The sequence below is a fragment of the Lissotriton helveticus genome, chromosome 5_1 (genome assembly GCF_964261635.1).
Source record: "Lissotriton helveticus chromosome 5_1, aLisHel1.1, whole genome shotgun sequence".
In the NCBI taxonomy this organism is placed as follows: Eukaryota; Metazoa; Chordata; class Amphibia; order Caudata; family Salamandridae; genus Lissotriton; species Lissotriton helveticus.
Window position 1 is genome coordinate 512,839,725 of NC_136065.1, and position 18,398 is coordinate 512,858,122.

General features: G+C 45.1%; 1 protein-coding gene across 1 annotated transcript in view; it reads right to left on the reverse strand.

Moving 5' to 3' along the window:
• Positions 1-16,451: 16,451 nt before the first annotated feature.
• The window catches only part of MFAP2 (microfibril associated protein 2), a 152,647-nt gene continuing 150,700 nt past the window's right edge, over positions 16,452-18,398 (reverse strand). Inside the window, exon 9 of the mRNA XM_078642850.1 lies at positions 16,452-17,689. Within this exon, the coding sequence (XP_078498976.1) occupies positions 17,586-17,689 (104 nt within the window). The 3' untranslated portion in view covers positions 16,452-17,585. The remainder of the gene's footprint in view (positions 17,690-18,398) is intronic.

The window sequence follows — 18,398 nt, forward strand, 5'->3', positions numbered from 1 at the left end:
CCACAAAATGTGGCGACAGGGCGCCCTCCGGCAGCAGGGTCCTCAACCAGCCTTCCACGTGTGTCGTGGGTTCCTTTCCTTCCCATTTTTCCGGCACACCCACGATTCTGACATTGTTCCTTCGTGCCTGCCCTTCCGCATCCTCTGCGCGATCCTCCAAAAATTCAACCCTGTTCAGGAGATCTCGTACTTGTTTATCGGTTTGGGTGACCAGGGTTCAAGATCCGCGATTGTGCCTTCCAAAGACGTCGTGCGTTCCGCCAGTTTCTTATGGTCTGCGCGGAGATGGGTGAGGTCAACGGCGACACTGTCTATTTTGGTTTCCAGAGAGGTGAGCTGGAGCGATTCTTCCAGTCGCTCCAGGGCGGCCAACATGGTGTCAAGCTTCGTCGCCACGTGGTCGCCGTCCGTCGCTTTCGTCAGCTTATCCATCTTCCCCCTCGGTGGCGTGCCTCCGGTGCCGGTTCGTGTTTTTACTCCCCCAGTCATGGGCAGGGCGACAGATGAGGGAGCCCGCGCTCTCTGCGACAACCACCAAGAGCAGGAAACGTCCCGACCGATTAACCAAGCAGCTACAGCCTGGAGGCGCAGCAGCGCAGGAGGGCCTCGGGGAGAGACGGCGTTTCTAATGCGGATTCTTCACTTCCCCCCTATCGCTAAGGTGTCATTGCCGCTGTGTCCATGCCCACCGCGATCACAGGCGGCCTGGGGCGCCAGGCGCCGTCCACAGCAGCTGGGGTGCGTCTCAGGTCAGAGGCAATCACCCGGCGCAGCCACCGATCAGACAGGTGGCTGTCGCGTCATGCAGGGCTCCCACGGGCACAGCTCGGCGCAGGGCTCACCAGTTAGCAGCTCCTCCCTACCACCGCCAACAGGGTATATGTCTGGGCAGTGCTCTATACAGAGTCAAAGTCTTCACGAGCTGCTGGGGTTTTCCTGCAAGTGGGAAGGGAGGGGGGCAGCCCACTCCGGGGTCCAGGGCCAAAGGCAGGGCCCGATACAGTGATGGTTGCGCCTCGCGGGGGTCGCACTGCAGGTCAGGGACGTGTTCTAGCTTCGTCTGTGTGGGGCCTCAATCAAGCCGGCAGGGAAGGGCCGCACTCTCCAATGAGTCTGCCCTCCGCTATACCCACCCCTCCAATGGCATCCAGCAAGACCCCGCGCTCCGGGGCCTCCGAGTGTCAACGAGCAGAGGGTGTAGGGAGCACAATTTCTGGTGGGTGTTGTCAGCAGCTGAGTCCCGCGGGTCGCAGGGACGTCCGCCCGGGGCTAATGCGGTGTCTCCAGACAGCTCCCAGCGCCCCGCATCGCAGGCCTCACCTTCAGGCCCAGCCCCCGAGCATGAGCCCCTGGTTCTCGTAGTCACACCCACCGGCCGGGTGGCGCGTGATGAGGCAGGGATGTCTCAGGGCAGCCCGGAGCGGCAGGCGACGGCCGATCAACACCAAAGTCAGCAGGAGGGCGAAGTACAAGGTGTTAGCACTCCGCCAGTGGTTTGTGCCAGTTTAGTTTGTGACGGATAATTTGCCCGGGGAAGGGGAGCTCAGGCCGGAGCTTTACCCGTGTGCGTCCGCAGCCATCGCGTGCCTAGCCACGCCCCCCACTGTTGTGTTCATGTAGCTCCTGCCTGCCCCATGGCTTCCCCAACAAGGCCTTGTAATTGAAAGGTGCCAAAACCCCTGTTAATGTATCTAATGTAAGAGGACAGCAACAACACTAGAGCCTGTGTTATTTCATACAAAGCCAGGCCAAATATGCAACCGTGACCTGGCTTTGCTTCAGATCCTTAAACCATGTGAAATAAGGCGCAAATAATGAGCGATCAAAGTATCATGTGAGATTCCTATCTGAAAGGTTTATAATTATGTTGAAATTACACATCTATTGGGCTAGCTAGTTGTCATAACAGACATTTGCACTGTATGATATACCTAGATCAAAAATATCACGCTAGAAACCAATGCCTTGCCCGTGCACCTGATGCAATACTTAAGGTCTCATTTACAAGGCCCCTGCGCCACCGGAACATCACTTTTAATGACGCTGTGGTGGTGCACATTGCAGTGCATATCTACAAAGCCATGTAAAGCCACCCTGTGTGGCTTTTCATGGCCTTGTAGATCTGGTGTGAGGCAACGCAGCGCAAGTCACTGCGTTGCCTCACACAGCGATGGGGAAGCATGCCACGGGCGTTACGATGGGTATTCCTATGTAACACCCATGGTATTTAACACATTACCAGATTTACAACATTCTGTAAACCTGGGAATGAGTCAAAAGTGTACTCCTCCCCAGGGGAGGCATAGAGAAGACGCAGCGAGGAAAAATAACTTTATTTTTTTGTTCTCTTTCTGTATGTGCTGCATTCAGCAGCACACATAGAAGGAGGGAATCACCTCCATTGAATGTATTTGTGCAGGAATAATTCCCACAACGCAGGCACCCTTGCACTGAGGTTCCGTGGTTTTCGGGACCGGACTCCATTTTGTTTGCGTTGTTCATAACGCCATTTTATGTTGCCCTCATGTAGGCCTTGGAAGTAAACGAACGAACAAAGTTGCATGGGCTTCGTTGTCCATGTACATATTAACTTGCCCTTTCTGACTTGTGAGTGAACTGCAGGACGCTGACCTCTTCACCTGAAACTGACCCTTCACAAAGCCAATTTTCCTTGGTTTGATTCTTGTCTGTAATTACCAATCAATGTTCAGGACCTCGTTAACTTTTAGTTTCCTTGCACATATCTTATCCTAATCAGCATCTGAATTGTTTCTTTCCTTACGACTTTTCATTACATGGGTAGTGCTTTCAATTATGGGTTTGTCCGGCTTGTGGAAATTGAATTTGGGACATTCCTAATAATTAACTTTCGGGTTGGGTTAGTGTAAATTGGGTTTTTGTTAATGTGATACTCAGTTAGAAAATGTGTCCTATTGGTCAGAATTTTGCGCAGTGGGTGTACATTTATAATGAGAATATTGTGTATAAATACTGATGTCTTGCTCTATGAAAATTGAACAGTTTCTTGAGTTGTACACCGTGTTATATTGCTGGGATTACTGTTACTAGCTGCAGCTAATAAATTTGATCTCTGATGCCACCTAGAAGTATTCCGTGTCTCTGTTTGCCAAGACAGGAGAACCCGAAGACTTTGGGCGTGTCCCTGGCGCCGCTGGGTTCTAAAACCCGGTTCTTCAGTTGGCGCCCAACGGTGGGGCGACTTCTGCGGTACCGGTCCAAGCCTGAGGATCGTGAGGAGCCATGTGAGGATATTCTGGAGGAAGGCCGCCACTTCATTGACCCCTGCATGTCGACGTGGACCGAAGGTCTTTTCTGCGAGGCTTCCCGCTTTCCAACGGCTACGAAGGACTGCTGCCCTGACTGTCGCCCTGTCTTGGACCCTTGATTGATCCTTTGTAAAGCGAGACGATAGACGGTCTTCTGGTGGCGTGACAGATATATGCTTAAGTATAAGTGGGTCGCTCCCCTGACTTTGTTTTGGTTCTTGGATTTGATTTTATTTTTGCAAAAATCGAAGCCGAGGGGCTCGTATATTTACGAGTGTATCGATAGTTGATAACCCCTTGAAGTTTGAATCTAGATTAGTGAGCTATAAGATGCCTGGTCTTAGCAAAATTAGGAAATGGTTTAGTTGTGGTTGCAACAGGGATTCCCGATTGGAGGATTCGTGTCCGATACCTCCGGTTGGAACTCCGACTTATGAGCTCTATTCAAAACACGGAGTGGGTCCTATTACTTCTAATGAAGTGTGAGTCCGCTATACTAAAAAGGATGGTGTTTTACGATGGCCCCAACATGGTAGTTTTGAAGTAAATGTTTTAGATAATCTGGAAGTTGCACTATTTAAGAAGAAAGCCCGGCCGGCAATGTTTGACTCTTTCCGTCTCTGGCGAAAGGAAGCCAAACAGCGAGAAATTAAGCAAGCAAAGAGAGATAGGAAAGATAAGAATATGTCAGTACTACAAGCTGCTAGGCAGTTTAAGTCAGATGAGGAAGATCGAGTGTGTGAAGTTTTAGATAGACAGCGTTGCATGGCCATAGATAAATGTTATCCGGCCTTGCCGTCTTCTCCTCCAAAAGTGACTGAAGACCTTGAAAAAGATCCTTTGATGTCTCATTTACTGAGATTACCACCCCCTTATGTGCAGGGTGCTACTACGCCTCCATTACCCCCGGTTGTTCCACCCTTTGTTGTTCAACCTCCTGCTGTTGTTCAGCCACCCGGTGCTCCACAGATGGTTTTACCTCCTACCGTGCAACGCACTCTAGGGTCGCAAGCTTTGCTACCAGCTTTGCCTCAAACTCCTTTGCCTTCTACTTCTGCATCTTCGACTCCTACTGCTCTTGTCCCTACACCTCTTTTGCCTCAAAATACTTATTCTCCTGTTCTTATGTCGGCTTCTTCTCCTACTGCTCGAAAACTAATGACTGAGACTGTTACTAATCTGTTGTCTCCATTGTTTGGGCCACTGAGTATGACCCCTGTTTCGGAACGTAAGTAAGCATGGGCGGATTTTGCGAATTGGCAATCCGCGAACTTGCGTATTTACGGATTCGCAATCCGCAAAATCCGCCAACTCTCGCGAATTTTTTTTTTTGTGTTTGCAAGGGTTTCTGCCAGTTCGCGAGGGTTGTGTACCAGTTCGCAATTGCGAACTTACTTGTCGGCTCGCAACGGCCGTGACTATGTTGTTTCTACGTCTGGTTCATCATCACAGGTTCACAGCACCCTCTGTTTCACCACTGCCACCCTCTGGTACACCCATGCCACCCTCTGGTACATCACTGCCACCCTCTGGTTGGTTTATCACTGTAGATTATGGGGGTGAAAAAAAGCAAGCACACCTGCCCTGCTTCAACTGACATGAATTAATTTGGGGTTGATTAATGTGTCACTGAATTTAAACTTCCAGTCTGGCTGGCACCTGCTTCCTTATCTGTAATTTGCTTTCTGTTGCAGTGCAATTTTTTTTCACAGGACCTTTGTGGCCTACTTGTAGCTATTCTCTGAGCCTGCTGTGAGGGTCAGAGCAGGGTCATAGAATAGTTGCAAGTAGGCAACTGAACTCTGAAGGGGCCCCTCAGGAAGCACTACAGGGAATGGTTACTAATGATAAGATTGAACTTTTGCACCTGCTGAGTCCTTTCAGTTTTGTCTGTAATTGCTTTCTGTTGCAGTGTAATTTTTTTAACAGGACCTTTGTTGTATACTTGTAGCTATTCTCTGAGCCTGCTGTGAGGGTCAGAGCAGGGTCATAGAATAGTTGCAAGTAGGCAAATGAACTCTGAAGGGGCCCCTCAGGAAGCACTACAGGGAAAGGTTACTAATGATAAGATTGAACTTTTGCACCTGCTGAGTGCTTTCAGTTTTGCAAAAATCCAAATATCCAGCAGCATCCACAAAAAGTAACCCTTCCAGGTCAAGATCCAAGTCAAAGTGACCAGCACATGAAGAAAGCACTGGGAGGAGCCTGCTGGACAGGAACAGGAAGTTGGAGACTGTGGGGCACTTCCTTTCTCCCCCCCCCCCAAATGGACTCCTTGCAAAGAAAAAGTGCAGGCAAATGTCAACCTGAGGAGTTATTGTGATAAAAATCATAATTTTCAAGGTTTATGCTGCCTGCTGGTGGATTTCTTGTGCGAAATTGCAAATTTTGCAATCTCGCAATTGCGAGATTGTCGCTGCCCGCCGCATCTACGTGTTCGCAAGTGGTTACTCCCGCGAAATTGTATAGTATCCTAGTTGGCAAGTGCGACCAAGCAAAAAATCCGCTTCGCACGGATTTTACGAATTTTCAGCAAGTTCGCGAGAGTTTGCGGATTGCGAATTTGCCAAAAATCCGCGAGCGGAACGGATTTTACGCCCATGCTTAAACGTAAGCAGAGTCATAGTCAGCTTCCTAGTTCTGAAGAGCGAGCAGTGTTGGATCTGTTGGCTCGTAGATGGGTTTTGAATGCTTCTAGGTACAATTTGCCATCAGTTATGGATGTTTTCTTTCAGTGGGAGCGGCCTAAGAAAAGGTATGTTTTTGATGTAATATGTGCTTTTCTGCGGCAGGAATGGGAAGATAATGAGTTGGGTCCGATTCCGCAGGAAGTGCTTGATGTTCAGTCAGAGTTTGCTAAAGGGACGATAGTGGAATCTGATGTTACTGATGCTGTAGAGACGATACTTGCTTTCAGGTCTAGGTTACCGCCTCAGCCATTGTATGAACCTGATCCATCTGTTAGGAGGAAAGTGAAGCAGTATCCTATGAGAGAGGTTCCCCCTGTCTGGAGAGAGGCAGTTCAGGCTGATGTTAATCGGGGTATTCAGGCTGCAGAAGCCCATTTTCAGCGAGTGTGGGTACATGTTCCTTGGAAGCGAGCAGAGGTCTTGGCTCTTAAGCAGACCTTACCTGACCCCCGTAAGAATCCTGCTGGTTATTACAAGGAGTTGTCTCAGACAGTTGAAGCATGTATTATAAATTTAGCTGACATAGATATGTTGATGGGTAATGTAGTTCCTCAACCTTTGTTGGCGAATATTCGTCATGAGAATCATGCGGCAGAGTTAGGAGATACGTGGGCTAATATTGTTGCTGCAGATGGTCGACAGGTTGGAGGCGCCAAACCTGAGCCCTTAGCTGCAGAATTACCTGGTAGGATTATTAATCTAATGAAAACTATGATGCCTGCTTTACGAGTGAATTGGGACAAGTTAGCAGCATGCAAACAAAAGAAAGACGAGAGTGTGTCTGATTTCTTCACTAGGTTTGAAGAAACGTTTATCGATCATAGTGGTCAGGACATGAGTACGGAAGGTGGCCAAAGGTTGTTCGTGGACAAATTTGTCTTTAATTTGCTTCCCGAACTTTCTAATAAGTTAAAGGACTCTGAGAGTTCATGGGCTGTTTCTTCGTCTGCCCAGATATTGGCTACTGCACAACATTATGAGAATAGGGATAGAGATGAGATGGATAAAGCAGAGAAGAAGACTAAAGATCTAAAAACGAAAGTTATTTTGCAGCAAGCTTATCCGCCTCGTCAGAATCAGCCTCAGTTTCAGCAACCTCCACAGTTTCAGAGATTGTTACAGAAACCTGAGCCTTATGCTCCGCGATTCTTTCCTCGACCTAATCAGTGTGCTTATTGTAGAGAGGAAGGTCATTTTAAGAATAGTTGCCCGGCTCTGTTACAGCTTGCGAATGGCGTATCTGGTCAGAGAGGTCGTGGTGGTTTCCAGCAAGCTCCTAGGGGTAAGGGACGTGGTGTGTTACCCCAGAATGAGCGTTCCTCTTCCCTTCAGAACTCTGCGAATTATTTTGACAGACAGAATGTTCCGAGTGGTCAGTCTGCACAGTACTATGTTGATGATTATTATGTTGATAATGAGAGTGCTGGTTATAATGATAGTTAGGACAGCCATGGGCAAGGAGAGGGAGTAGTGTCAGTTCCAGTAGATCAGAGTGGACCTTATGTTGAAGTGACTACATCAGGTGTGGTACAACCTTTTCTTTTGGATACTGGTGGGCCGAAGAGTTCTATTATGCACTCTAAACTTCCTGGCGCACCTTTGTCTGGCTTGACCAATGTTTCTGTAGGATTTTCAGGCGCCCCAGTTTGTAACCCGATTTCTAATCCTTTGCCCCTTTCAATTGGCCCTTGTAAATTGGAAGCTCCTCTTATTTTCACGACTGGTTGTAATGAGAATCTGTTGGGTTTGGACTTGCTGAAAAGATTGTATGCGACATTACATTGTTCTCCTTCGGGAGTACATCTTACCCTAGGTAAGAAAGTGATTTCTCCAATGTATGTGTCTAAAGATTGTCTTCCACTGGAATTGCGTTCGCTTCCTGATACACTTTGGGATACAGGTCCTAATGATGTTGGTCTTTTGCAGATTCCACCTTATGTTGTCACCCTCAACTAGGCTACCTCGTATTCCCCGATTTAAAATCTCTAGCGATGGCGAGAGAGCTCTTCTAGCGATCGTCTATAATTTGGTTGAGAAGGGTGTGGTTGAAGAAACGAGAGGTAACGTGTGTAACAGTCCTGTTTTTGCCTGTCCTTAAGCGTACTGATGCTTCTCAGCCACCGGTGTACAGGTTTGTGATCGACCTTCGAGAGGTAAACAAGATTGTGGTGCCACAGTTTCCTGTTGTCCCTGATATCACTGCTTTGTTGACTCTGATTCCTGCTTCGGCAGCCTGGTTTTCTGTTATCGACTTGAAGAATGCTTTCTTTAGCATTCCGATTGCTGAGAAGAGTAGGGAAATTTTTGGCTTCTCTTTAGGAGGTCGAAGCTTCCGGTTTAAGAGAGCTCCTCAAGGTTATTGTGAAAGTCCCTCCATCTATAGTCAGGCGTTGAAAACTCAGCTTGATAGCTTTGTGTTGCCTACTGGTGCTACTCTTATCCAGTACGTTCATGATTTGTTGATTACTGCTGATGACGAAAAGATTTGTAAAGAGGCTACTCTTTCTCTGTTGCGGTATTTGTCTGACCTTCATCATAAAGTGTCACCTTCCAAGTTGCAATATTGTCGTCAAGAAGTAACCTACTTAGGTCATCTCTTGTCGAAGGAGGGAAGAAGGTTGACCCCAGAACGAATTTAAACGATTGCACAAATGAGTGTACCATCCACACAGAGAGAAGTGCGCGCTTTCTTAGGTATCACCTCGTATTGTAGACAATGGATCCCTAATTTTTCCCTGTTAGCGAAACCTCTGTTGGCGCTGACTCTTAAAGATACTCTGCATCCTCTCCCTTGGTCTGATGAGTGTCAGAAAAGTTTTTCTGAATTACGTGATGCACTGTGTTCGGCTCCGGTATTGGGTACTCCTGGCTACAGTAAACCTTTCACGTTGTATGTTCACGAGAGAGAAGGTTGTGCATTGTCAGTGTTGACTCAACAGTTCGGAGATAAGCAGCGTCCATGTGCGTATTTTTCAGCTATGTTAGACCCAGTTGCTAAGGCGTTACCGAGTTGTTTGAGAGCTACAGCGGCAGCGGCTGTTTCTATCCGACAGTCTGCTGGTTTGGTATTGGATAATACGTTGATTGTGATGGTCCCACATGCAGTGGATACCTTATTGAACAGGACCAAGACTCAGCACCTTACTAGTGCACGTCTGTCAGGTTATGAGTTGACTCTTCTGGCTAGCCATGTTCACATTAAAAGATGTAATGTATTGAATCCAGCTACGTTGTTGCCGATTTCTGTAGAGTCAGATGCTCAAGAACAGCATGATTGCTTTCTTCGAACAGAGGAAGAAACAAAAGCTAGAGTTGATCTAAGGGACACTCCTTTTGAGAATGTTGATGGTACCCTATGGATAGATGGTTCGTGTTTTAAGCTTCCGAATGGTGAAACGACTGCAGCATATGCCGTCACAACTTTACATACAGTTGTTGAGACAGCACGCATAGCACAGAATTCTGCGCAAGCAGCAGAGTTGATTGCATTGACACGAGCGTGTGTATTGTCAGAAGGAAAGCGAGTGAATGTTTATACTGATAGCCACTATGCGTTTGGTGTTGCCCATAGTTTTGGACGTTTGTGGAGAGAAAGAGGATTCCTTACTTCCCATGGCACAAAAATTCAGCATGGGCAGTTAGTCAATGAACTTTTGGAATCTCTTGCTCTCCCAAAGCAGATTGCAATTGTGAAGTGTAGTGAGCATTAGAAAGTTGTGGACGATGTAGGTCGAGGGAATGCGTTTGCGGATGAAGTTGCGAAGGAACCGGCGAGAGACATGATGAGCCGTATGTATGTGGCAGGTCCTGCAAGATGGTTTGTGGAAAGTGGAATGTGTGAAGACACAATAGAAAGTGTGAAGATGATTCAGGCTGAAGCTACGGAGAAAGAAGTGAGTACGTGGAGAGAGAATACGGGTATGTTGGATTCGACAGGTTGTTGGGTTGAGTTGTCAGAACACCAGCGATGGTTGTTGCCAGATGCGTATGTGCTCCCAGTGGTTACTATGGCTCATGGAATGGCTCACATCAGTTCGAAAGGGATATGTAAGTTGTTGGCTCCAGTATGGCAGAATGCTGGAATTTTGAAATGTGCTGGGAATGTTGTGAAGCATTGTATGATTTGTCTGAAGTATTATCCTGGCAAGGGAACTCCAACTGGTCATTTTGCTCCTCCGACGTATCCGTTTGAAGTGATACAGCTAGATTACATTCACATGGAGAGATGCAATAATCTGAAGTATGTCCTTGTGGTTGTTTGTGCCTTTTCCAGATGGATAGAGCCCTACCCCCTAAAGGATAATACTGCCTTGTCTACAGCCAAGGTTTTGCTCAAAGAGTATTTCCCCAGATTTGGTTTGCCGAGAATTGTATGGTCGGACAATGGGAGTGAATTTGTGGGTCAAATCATGAAGAAAGTATGCGTTGGTTTGGGTATCAATCAGAAGTTCCACGCAGCGAATCACCCCCAGTCTGCTGGACTTGTTGAATGTTACAATGGTACCTTGAAGCTGAAATTAGCTAAGGTACAAGCGAGCACTGGTCTTACATGGCCGGATGCCTTGCCGTTGGCTCTTTTGTCAACAAGGACGACAGTGCATTCTCGTGTGAGACTTAGCCCATACAAAATAGTTTTTGGTCGTCCAGCGAATGTTTGGGGTGTGCCTCGTCCTAAAAAATACAGTGACCTTGAGTACCCTATGTTGGTGGATTACTTACATGACTTGACTGCTAAATTACGTGTTCTCCACCAACAGGTCTATGACAGTTTACCGACAGCTACTACAGGTCCAGGCCACTCCATCGAACCTGGACATTATGTTCTCATCAAGAATTTCCAGCGCACCAAGAATTTGGAACCGAGATGGACTGGTCCCTACTTAGTTCTTCTGGTCACTAGAACTGCTGTTAGAGTAGCTGGCAAAAAGAATTGGGTGCATGCCACCCATTGTAAAAAAGTTCCTTTGCCTTTACCGTATGACCAGTGGGTGAGGGATGGTACAGCTGATTCCGAATGTGAGCGAGTCCCTAGATTTGGTCCTTTAAGCGATGCCCATTTGACATGGACTCGGTCAGAACGCGAGGATGATGATGTTCTAAAAGCTACTGTGCCTCTTCATCTGAAGATCGATACCACCAATCCGGAACTCCTCTTTAAGGATCAGACTGTGCCTGATAAAGAACGCTACGATTTCAGACCGAGAAAGACTGTACATATGGACAAATAAAAATATGAATCTGGAATTTATTTTTTTATAGTGAATTTACACCTTGTCAGATCAGGAAACTTTTTTGCTTTTCTCTTTTTTGAGTCACCATCCGGACTCCGCTGCAGGGTCACGGTAGGAAGTTCTTAAGGGGTGAACCACGTATTGACACAAGGTCTGTGGTCCAGGGTCGTTAGTGCGATCTTGGCGCACACTTAAGTGAAGAAGGTAACGACCGTGAGCAGCACGTTAGAGGATGGAGTTTTCTGAGTCTGACCAGAGTGTTAGGAAAGTGGATTCTAAAGTCCGAATGTGTATATTGGTTCGTAGCAAATGTTTTTTAATAATGTGTTTTCTAATGCTTTTGAATATTACGATAGCTTGTGTGGGTTGGGTTTTCTATGTCACACAACAGACGCTTGCATCTACCTCCCAACCTACTCTTTCTTTTCCTACTGTTGCCCCACATGAGTTTCATACGTTGCCTGAACATAAACAGACACGAAGATTAGAATTTGTGAACAATTTGTTTATACAGATTTTACATCAGCATCAGCTAGTTGTAAATACCACGAATTGTTGGGTGTGTGGTCTTATGCCGCATACGACTGAAAAGGGAATGCCATATTTGGTTTTGCCTTTTTCGCCTAATGGGTCAGTATGGGCACTCCAGTCAATGTTTATCTATGCGAATGAAGCATCTCCTGTACGTTCTGTCAAAGATAGTGCGAATAATAATGCCTTGATACAGGGAATAGTAGATATGGTCAGAGATATTGATGCATATAATGCTATCCCTAAAGATGAGGTACGAGCATATATTGGTTGGAACAAGACTGAATATACCATTAGTTTGACTGAGAAGGAGAGACGAAAAAGGTCTCCCCCTATTTGGATTTTACCCCAGCAAGGTCATTTTTGTCTGCAAGGTAATGGTCAGAATCCGAGAGCTCAGCTTGGTAAGAGTGTGTGTGCTCACACCTATGTCTATACGTCCCAGAAATCTCCACCGTTCGTGCCAGCTAAAGGCACGTATTTTGTTTGTTATGATAGAGCATATACATGGTTGCCTTCTGACTTTTCAGGCACATGTTATGTGGCATTTTTGCTTCCCCCTACATACACAGCTGCTTTCGACTACCATAAGACAAGATATGGTAGAGGTGTTATCGATGCGAAAGACACTGCCGCACAAGAAGTTGGAGACTTCTTTAAGGGTTTCCTGCCCTTTTGGGGTCCTATGGCTAATGGTAGGACAATTCGTCAGCTTACGAGAGTGGTCGAGGCCACTATAAATGAGACTGCAGGTGCCCTTAGCAATATTACAGCCGAGCTTCAAGCGGATCGCCTTATGACATTACAGAACCGATTTGCTTTAGACATTATACTTGCAGATAGAGGTGGAGTATGTAAATTCATCAGGTCTAGTTGCTGCGTTTTCATACCAGATAACGCCCCGACAGTGTACTAAGCCATCTTGAGGTTACATAAGTCCGCTGAGTCTATATATGTAGACGAAGGGAACTGGTCATTGATGGGATGGTTTTGGGAAATGCTGTCCAAATGGGGATTAAAGATTCTGATGTTCCTTGGTATGGCTTTAGCGATCCTTTTCTCGTGTTGCTTATGCATCCAGTGTGGTCCCGCCATTTGTAGTCTTTGTGCTACAATCTGTGTGAGAAGACCAGTCCCGAGAGAAGCGAAGGATAATAAGATGATGTTACAGCAACACCTTGATGACCTGATGAGAATAGATATAGACCTGGATTCAGATTGACGTGAGTTTAGGTCATTGCCTACGTAATGGCAAAAGGAAGGTCTGAGGTTCCGTGGTGTTCGGGACCGGACTCCATTTTGTTTGCGTTGTTCATAACGCCATTTTATGTTGCCCTCACGTAGGCCTTGGAAGTAAACAAACAAACAAAGTTGCATGGGCTTCGTTGTCCATGTACATATTAACTTGCCCTTTCTGACTTGTGAGTGAACTGCAGGACGCTGACCTCTTCACCTGAAACTGACCCTTCACGAAGCCAATTTCCCTTGGTTTGATTCTTGTCTGTAATTACCAATCAATGTTCAGGACCTCGTTAACTTTTAGTTTCCTTGCACATATCTTATCCTAATCAGCATCTGAATTGTTTCTTTCCTTACGACTTTTCATTACATGGGTAGTGCTTTCAATTATGGGTTTGTCCGGCTTGTGGAAATTGAATTTGGGACATTCCTAATAATTAACTTTCGGGTTGGGTTACTGTAAATTGGGTTTTTGTTAATGTGATTCTCAGCTAGAAAATGTGTCCGATTGGTCAAAATTTTGCGCAGTGGGTGTACATTTATAATGAGAATATTGTGTATAAATACTGATGTCTTGCTCTATGAAAATTAAACAGTTTCTTGAGTTGTACACCGTGTTGTATTGCTGGGATTACTGTTACTAGCTGCAGCTAATAAATGTGATCTCTGACGCCACCTAGAAGTATTCCGTGTCTCCGTTTGCCAAGACAGGAGAACCCGAAGACTTTGGGCGTGTCCCTGGCGCCGCTGGGTTCTAAAACCCGGTTCTTCAGCACAATGGTGCAAGGGTGCCTGAGTTAGCACATGGCAGCCAATTGAGTGCCAATGCAGGGAAAGAGGACACGAATGCACGGTATCTAATAGATATGGCTCGTTTCAGCCCTTTTCTTTTTACCATAGGGCAGCACAGCAGGAAGGCTTGCAGCATTGCCCTATGGTAAAATATTGTAAACGGGCCCTTAATGCCACGTTAAACAGGATGTTTTGGGCTTTTGTGTGGCTAATGGTATCAATGGGGTGTGCCTGCAAATATGGTGTAGCATTTTGTTTTTGTTCTATTCGCAATATCCAGTGTTGGAGATTTTCAAGCAGTGATGTGTTGTGTACATTTTCATAAATCTGAGGCTGAATGACAAACTGAGGGACTTCCTTTTTCTAGTGAGGATAAAGCAGGGCAGGTGATTGGAACTTAAGGGGATACAAAGCATCTTTCTGTGGAGGATGGGGCAAATTCTTCCACTCAATCAACAAAAGGTGTGGAAGGATTATGTTACTTACCCTGTAAGCATCTGTTCTTGGCATGTAGAGCAGTAGATTCACATGATTTGCATACTCCTGTCAGCTAGTGTTGGGTCCGGATGTTTTCAAGTTGTTGTTCTACGAAGAAGTTGTTTCCAGTCACATGGTAAGATGACTCCTCATTTTGGGGATAGTGCGCATGGACATCGACTCCATTGTTAGATTATTTGCCGGCAAGAGGGTGAACATGGAGTAAGTAAGTGTAGTAAGATATGTCCATGCTATGTAATGTGCATAATAAGAACTGCAACAAGCACAGGTGCCCGTGGAGGAGGGAGGGTGCATGTGAATCTACAGCTCTACATACCAAGTACAGATGCTTACAGGGTAGGTAACATAGTCCGTTCGAGGCATGTGTGCTGCAGATGCACATGCTTTGCATTGATTGTATAGAAGTATTCCCCCAAAGCTGTGGCTAACCAGTGGGTGTTGCAGTTGTTTGAAAAAATGTTTTTAGCATTGCTTGTCCTACACTAGCTTTTTGACGTGCTAATACATCTACACAATAATGTTTGGTAAATGTGTGTGGTGTAGACCATGTAACTGCCTTACATATGTCAGCTATGGGAATGTTACCTAAAAAGGCCATAGCCACTCATATTTTGCGAGTAGAATATGCTCTAGGAGGTATAGTTAATCTTTTTTTAGCCTTACCATAGCAAGTTTGAATTCATTTAACAATCCATCTAGAAATGCCCGATTTACAGATAGGATTTCCTTTAAGGAGTAAAGCAAATGCAACACAAAGTTGATTTGTTTTGCGAAAATCTTTTGTTCTATCAATATAGTATAATAGTGCTCTTTTGACATCAAGTGTGTATACAGCCCTTTCTGCTACAGAATCAGGTAACTGAACTGATTGGTTAATATGAAAAGCAGAAACTTTTGGAAGGAATTTAGGGTTTGTGTGAAGAACCACTCTATCTTTATGAAGTTGAACGAAAGGTTCTTCTAGGGTTAATGCCTGTAGCTCACCAACAAGTCTTAATGACGAGATAGCAATTAGAAAGGCAAATTTCCATGAAAGAAATTGTAATGACTAATTGTGTAATGGCCCAAAAGGTGGACCCATGAGCCTTGTGACAACAATGTTAAGGTTCGAGACAGGTGCACGTGATATCCTGGGTGGTATTATTCTTTTAAGGCCTTCCATGAAAGCTTTAATTACTGGAACTTTGAATAAGGACTATTGTTGTCTGTTTTGCAGATATGCAGCTACTGCCACAAGGTGTAGTCGAATAGATGTGTAGGCTAAGTCAACTAGCTGTAGACGAAAAGATAACAAAATAATATTTTGTGTAAATGCATCTAGAGGATCAATTGTTATTTTTACAATATATAACAAACCTTTTCTACTTAGCTGCATAACATGCTCTAGTAGTAGGTTTTCTTGATTCTTTTAAGATAGTCTGGTGGAAGGTTTAGGTATCCGAACTCTGACTTCAGGAGCCAAATGGCTAGGTTGAACTCCTTGGGGTTTGGATGTCTGATTTCTCCATGGTTCTGCGTGAGAAGATTTGAAGTGAGGTGCAGCTTTTGGTGTAGAACCACTGACAGCACTAGTAGTGTGGTGTACCATGGTTGACGAGCCCATGTGGGAGCCACTAAAATCAGTGTGAGTGATGTCTGCCTAAGTTTCAAAACCAGAAATGGAAGGGGAGGGAGAGGCGGAAAAGCGTAAGTGAATATCCCTGACCAATTCTTCCATAGAGCATTGCCTTTGGATAGATGGTGTGGGAATCTGGAGGCAAAGTTTGGGCAATTTGAGTTCTCTGCTGTGGCAAAGAGGTCTATCTGTGGAACCCCCCATTTTTTAAAGTACGGAAGGAGAACATGGGGGTGAAGTTCCCATTTATGTACTTGTTGCCGCATCCTGCTGAGGAGATCGGCAAATTGATTGTGAATGCCTGGAAGGTGTACTGCCAGAAGATACATTTTGTGGTGTACTGCCCAGCGCTAAATGGTCTGAGAGAGGTGTGACAACTGTAGAAAATGTGTGTCCCCCCCTGTTTTTGTATATAGTACATAGCTGAACTGTTCTATTATGTCCCCCTTGATAACAACCTGAGCGCAATAGTTCTCTTCCACCCCAAAAGGGATGGGAGGGTGTTGAGCGGGGTGGTATTAACCATATAAATGCCTATAATTGAAAGAAGCAGTCATTAATGCTGACATTTTATATTCATTTTTTTGTTTTTATTTTTTTTTGTACAAAACAACCAACCAAAATTAAGGTCTCACACATGAAAGTACGGTCAATGTGAGGGGTTGTTCAGGTTTATACAGAAGAAAATATATTAGAAGAGGCAAGCCCCTTCGAAATCAAAAAGAAATTCATTGTTTGATGCGTATTTGATTGTCCAATGTTTTGGAACGGAAATGATACATCTGCAACTTCCACTGGGCGAACCACGATAGTGACAATTTTGGAGCCAGAAACCAGAAAATTGTTCCCCAAAGATATCACATTTAACACAGAAAAGAGCTAGGCCTCTCTGTGGAGAGGAGGTTGGAATGATCAAGACATTGTATACTCCACGTTTTACCGTGTGTAGATATTCTCTGGTTGTAACAGTTTTATTTGGTGGAGACCTCCAGCAATGGCGGACATTTAAGGGCCTGGAGTTTAGTTCTTGTTCCTATGTGATGAGGTAATTACTGTCTCACAAAACCAACATCATAGCAATGCATTGTGGTGGTGTTAAAATGCAGAGTAACCCAGTTGATTGCTCATAATCTTGTTTGGAGTTGCCATGTCCTATGGGAAACCCAAGAGATTTCCAGACCGAATGGTGCACCAGAAAGGTTGATAGAGCTAAGATAAATTATTCACATCAGAACCTGGTATGAAGCTGACTCTATTCTGGCACTTCAAGTTTTTCTGAGATGCTGGCCAATCAGGAAATCTCCCTAATTCCCTGCTTCTTTGTCAATGTGTGGCTCACGTAGGCAACTCAAGAAACACTGATACCCATTTGAGAGACAGGATTAGAGTCCGTCCACAGATTTCTTATTGGCAAGTGGCCATTTGTTGGATTACTTATACCCTACAAAAGAGTTGTAATCTCTTTGGGAAAATAAAGTCACAATACAGTAATACAAAAATACAAGTACTGAAAAATAGTAATAAAAACAAAAAATACAAAAAATACACTATATCAAGTGCACAAAGGTTTATGCGGATCTGGCATCCGACTTCCGTTAGCACCATTCTGTTTCTTCTGCGTGTACCAAGGATGGGATTGTAGGTTGCGATGGGTTCTGTGCACACGGCCAAGACCTGGCCTCAGGCACCATGGACATTCTTTCTAGCAGCCACCGCAGCTCTTGGTGCACTGGGACCCCACTGATTGACACAGGCCACTTGTAGCCATAACACCACAACGAGAGAACTTGTCACGGCAGAGGTCAGCTGAAAAGACAGAAAACAAGCATGTAAATACTGAAGAAAGGACACCTGGGTAAGGTATTTGGGAAAGCAACAAAAATGCATTAAAGTGTGTAGGCACAAAGATGCATTTGAGTAATTCAGTATATGCATGAGACACTGAAGAATGTTGATGGTGGGAGTGCATTTTTCAAATGGGATATTTCCCTGGATTGTAAATTTCCATGTTATTATATTCTAGATTTGTCATTGAATTATCTACAATAGTAATCTACTATGAATATGAAAAAAACAAAAAAACAAATAGCTCTTTCCATGTAACTCCACCATCGGTCTATCTTTGTATTCGCTGCTTCAGTTCAGCTTTTTCCTGGCATTGCCAATGGAGCCACTGCTGACTTGTCTCCATCCTAATATTGCCAATGGATGGTCAGTAAACTCCTGAATCCAACCGGGATCTGTCAGTGGACTAGCTGCTGCTATGTAAATGGACCCTCAACCTGAAGCAGAATGCCGCCTGTCTCATGCGACTCTATTCTGGATCACTCACTGTCAAATAGACCCATTTTGGATCAGTTGCTGGGTCTGCTGCTTTCCTGTAAATGTATCTCCACTTTTGCTTTGAATTACTAGCTTAGCTATGTAACCCCACTCTGGATTTGTCACTGTATTAACAATTGGCATGTATATCCTTTGTTGATTGGTCACCGGATTAGTCACTATTTAAATCCTT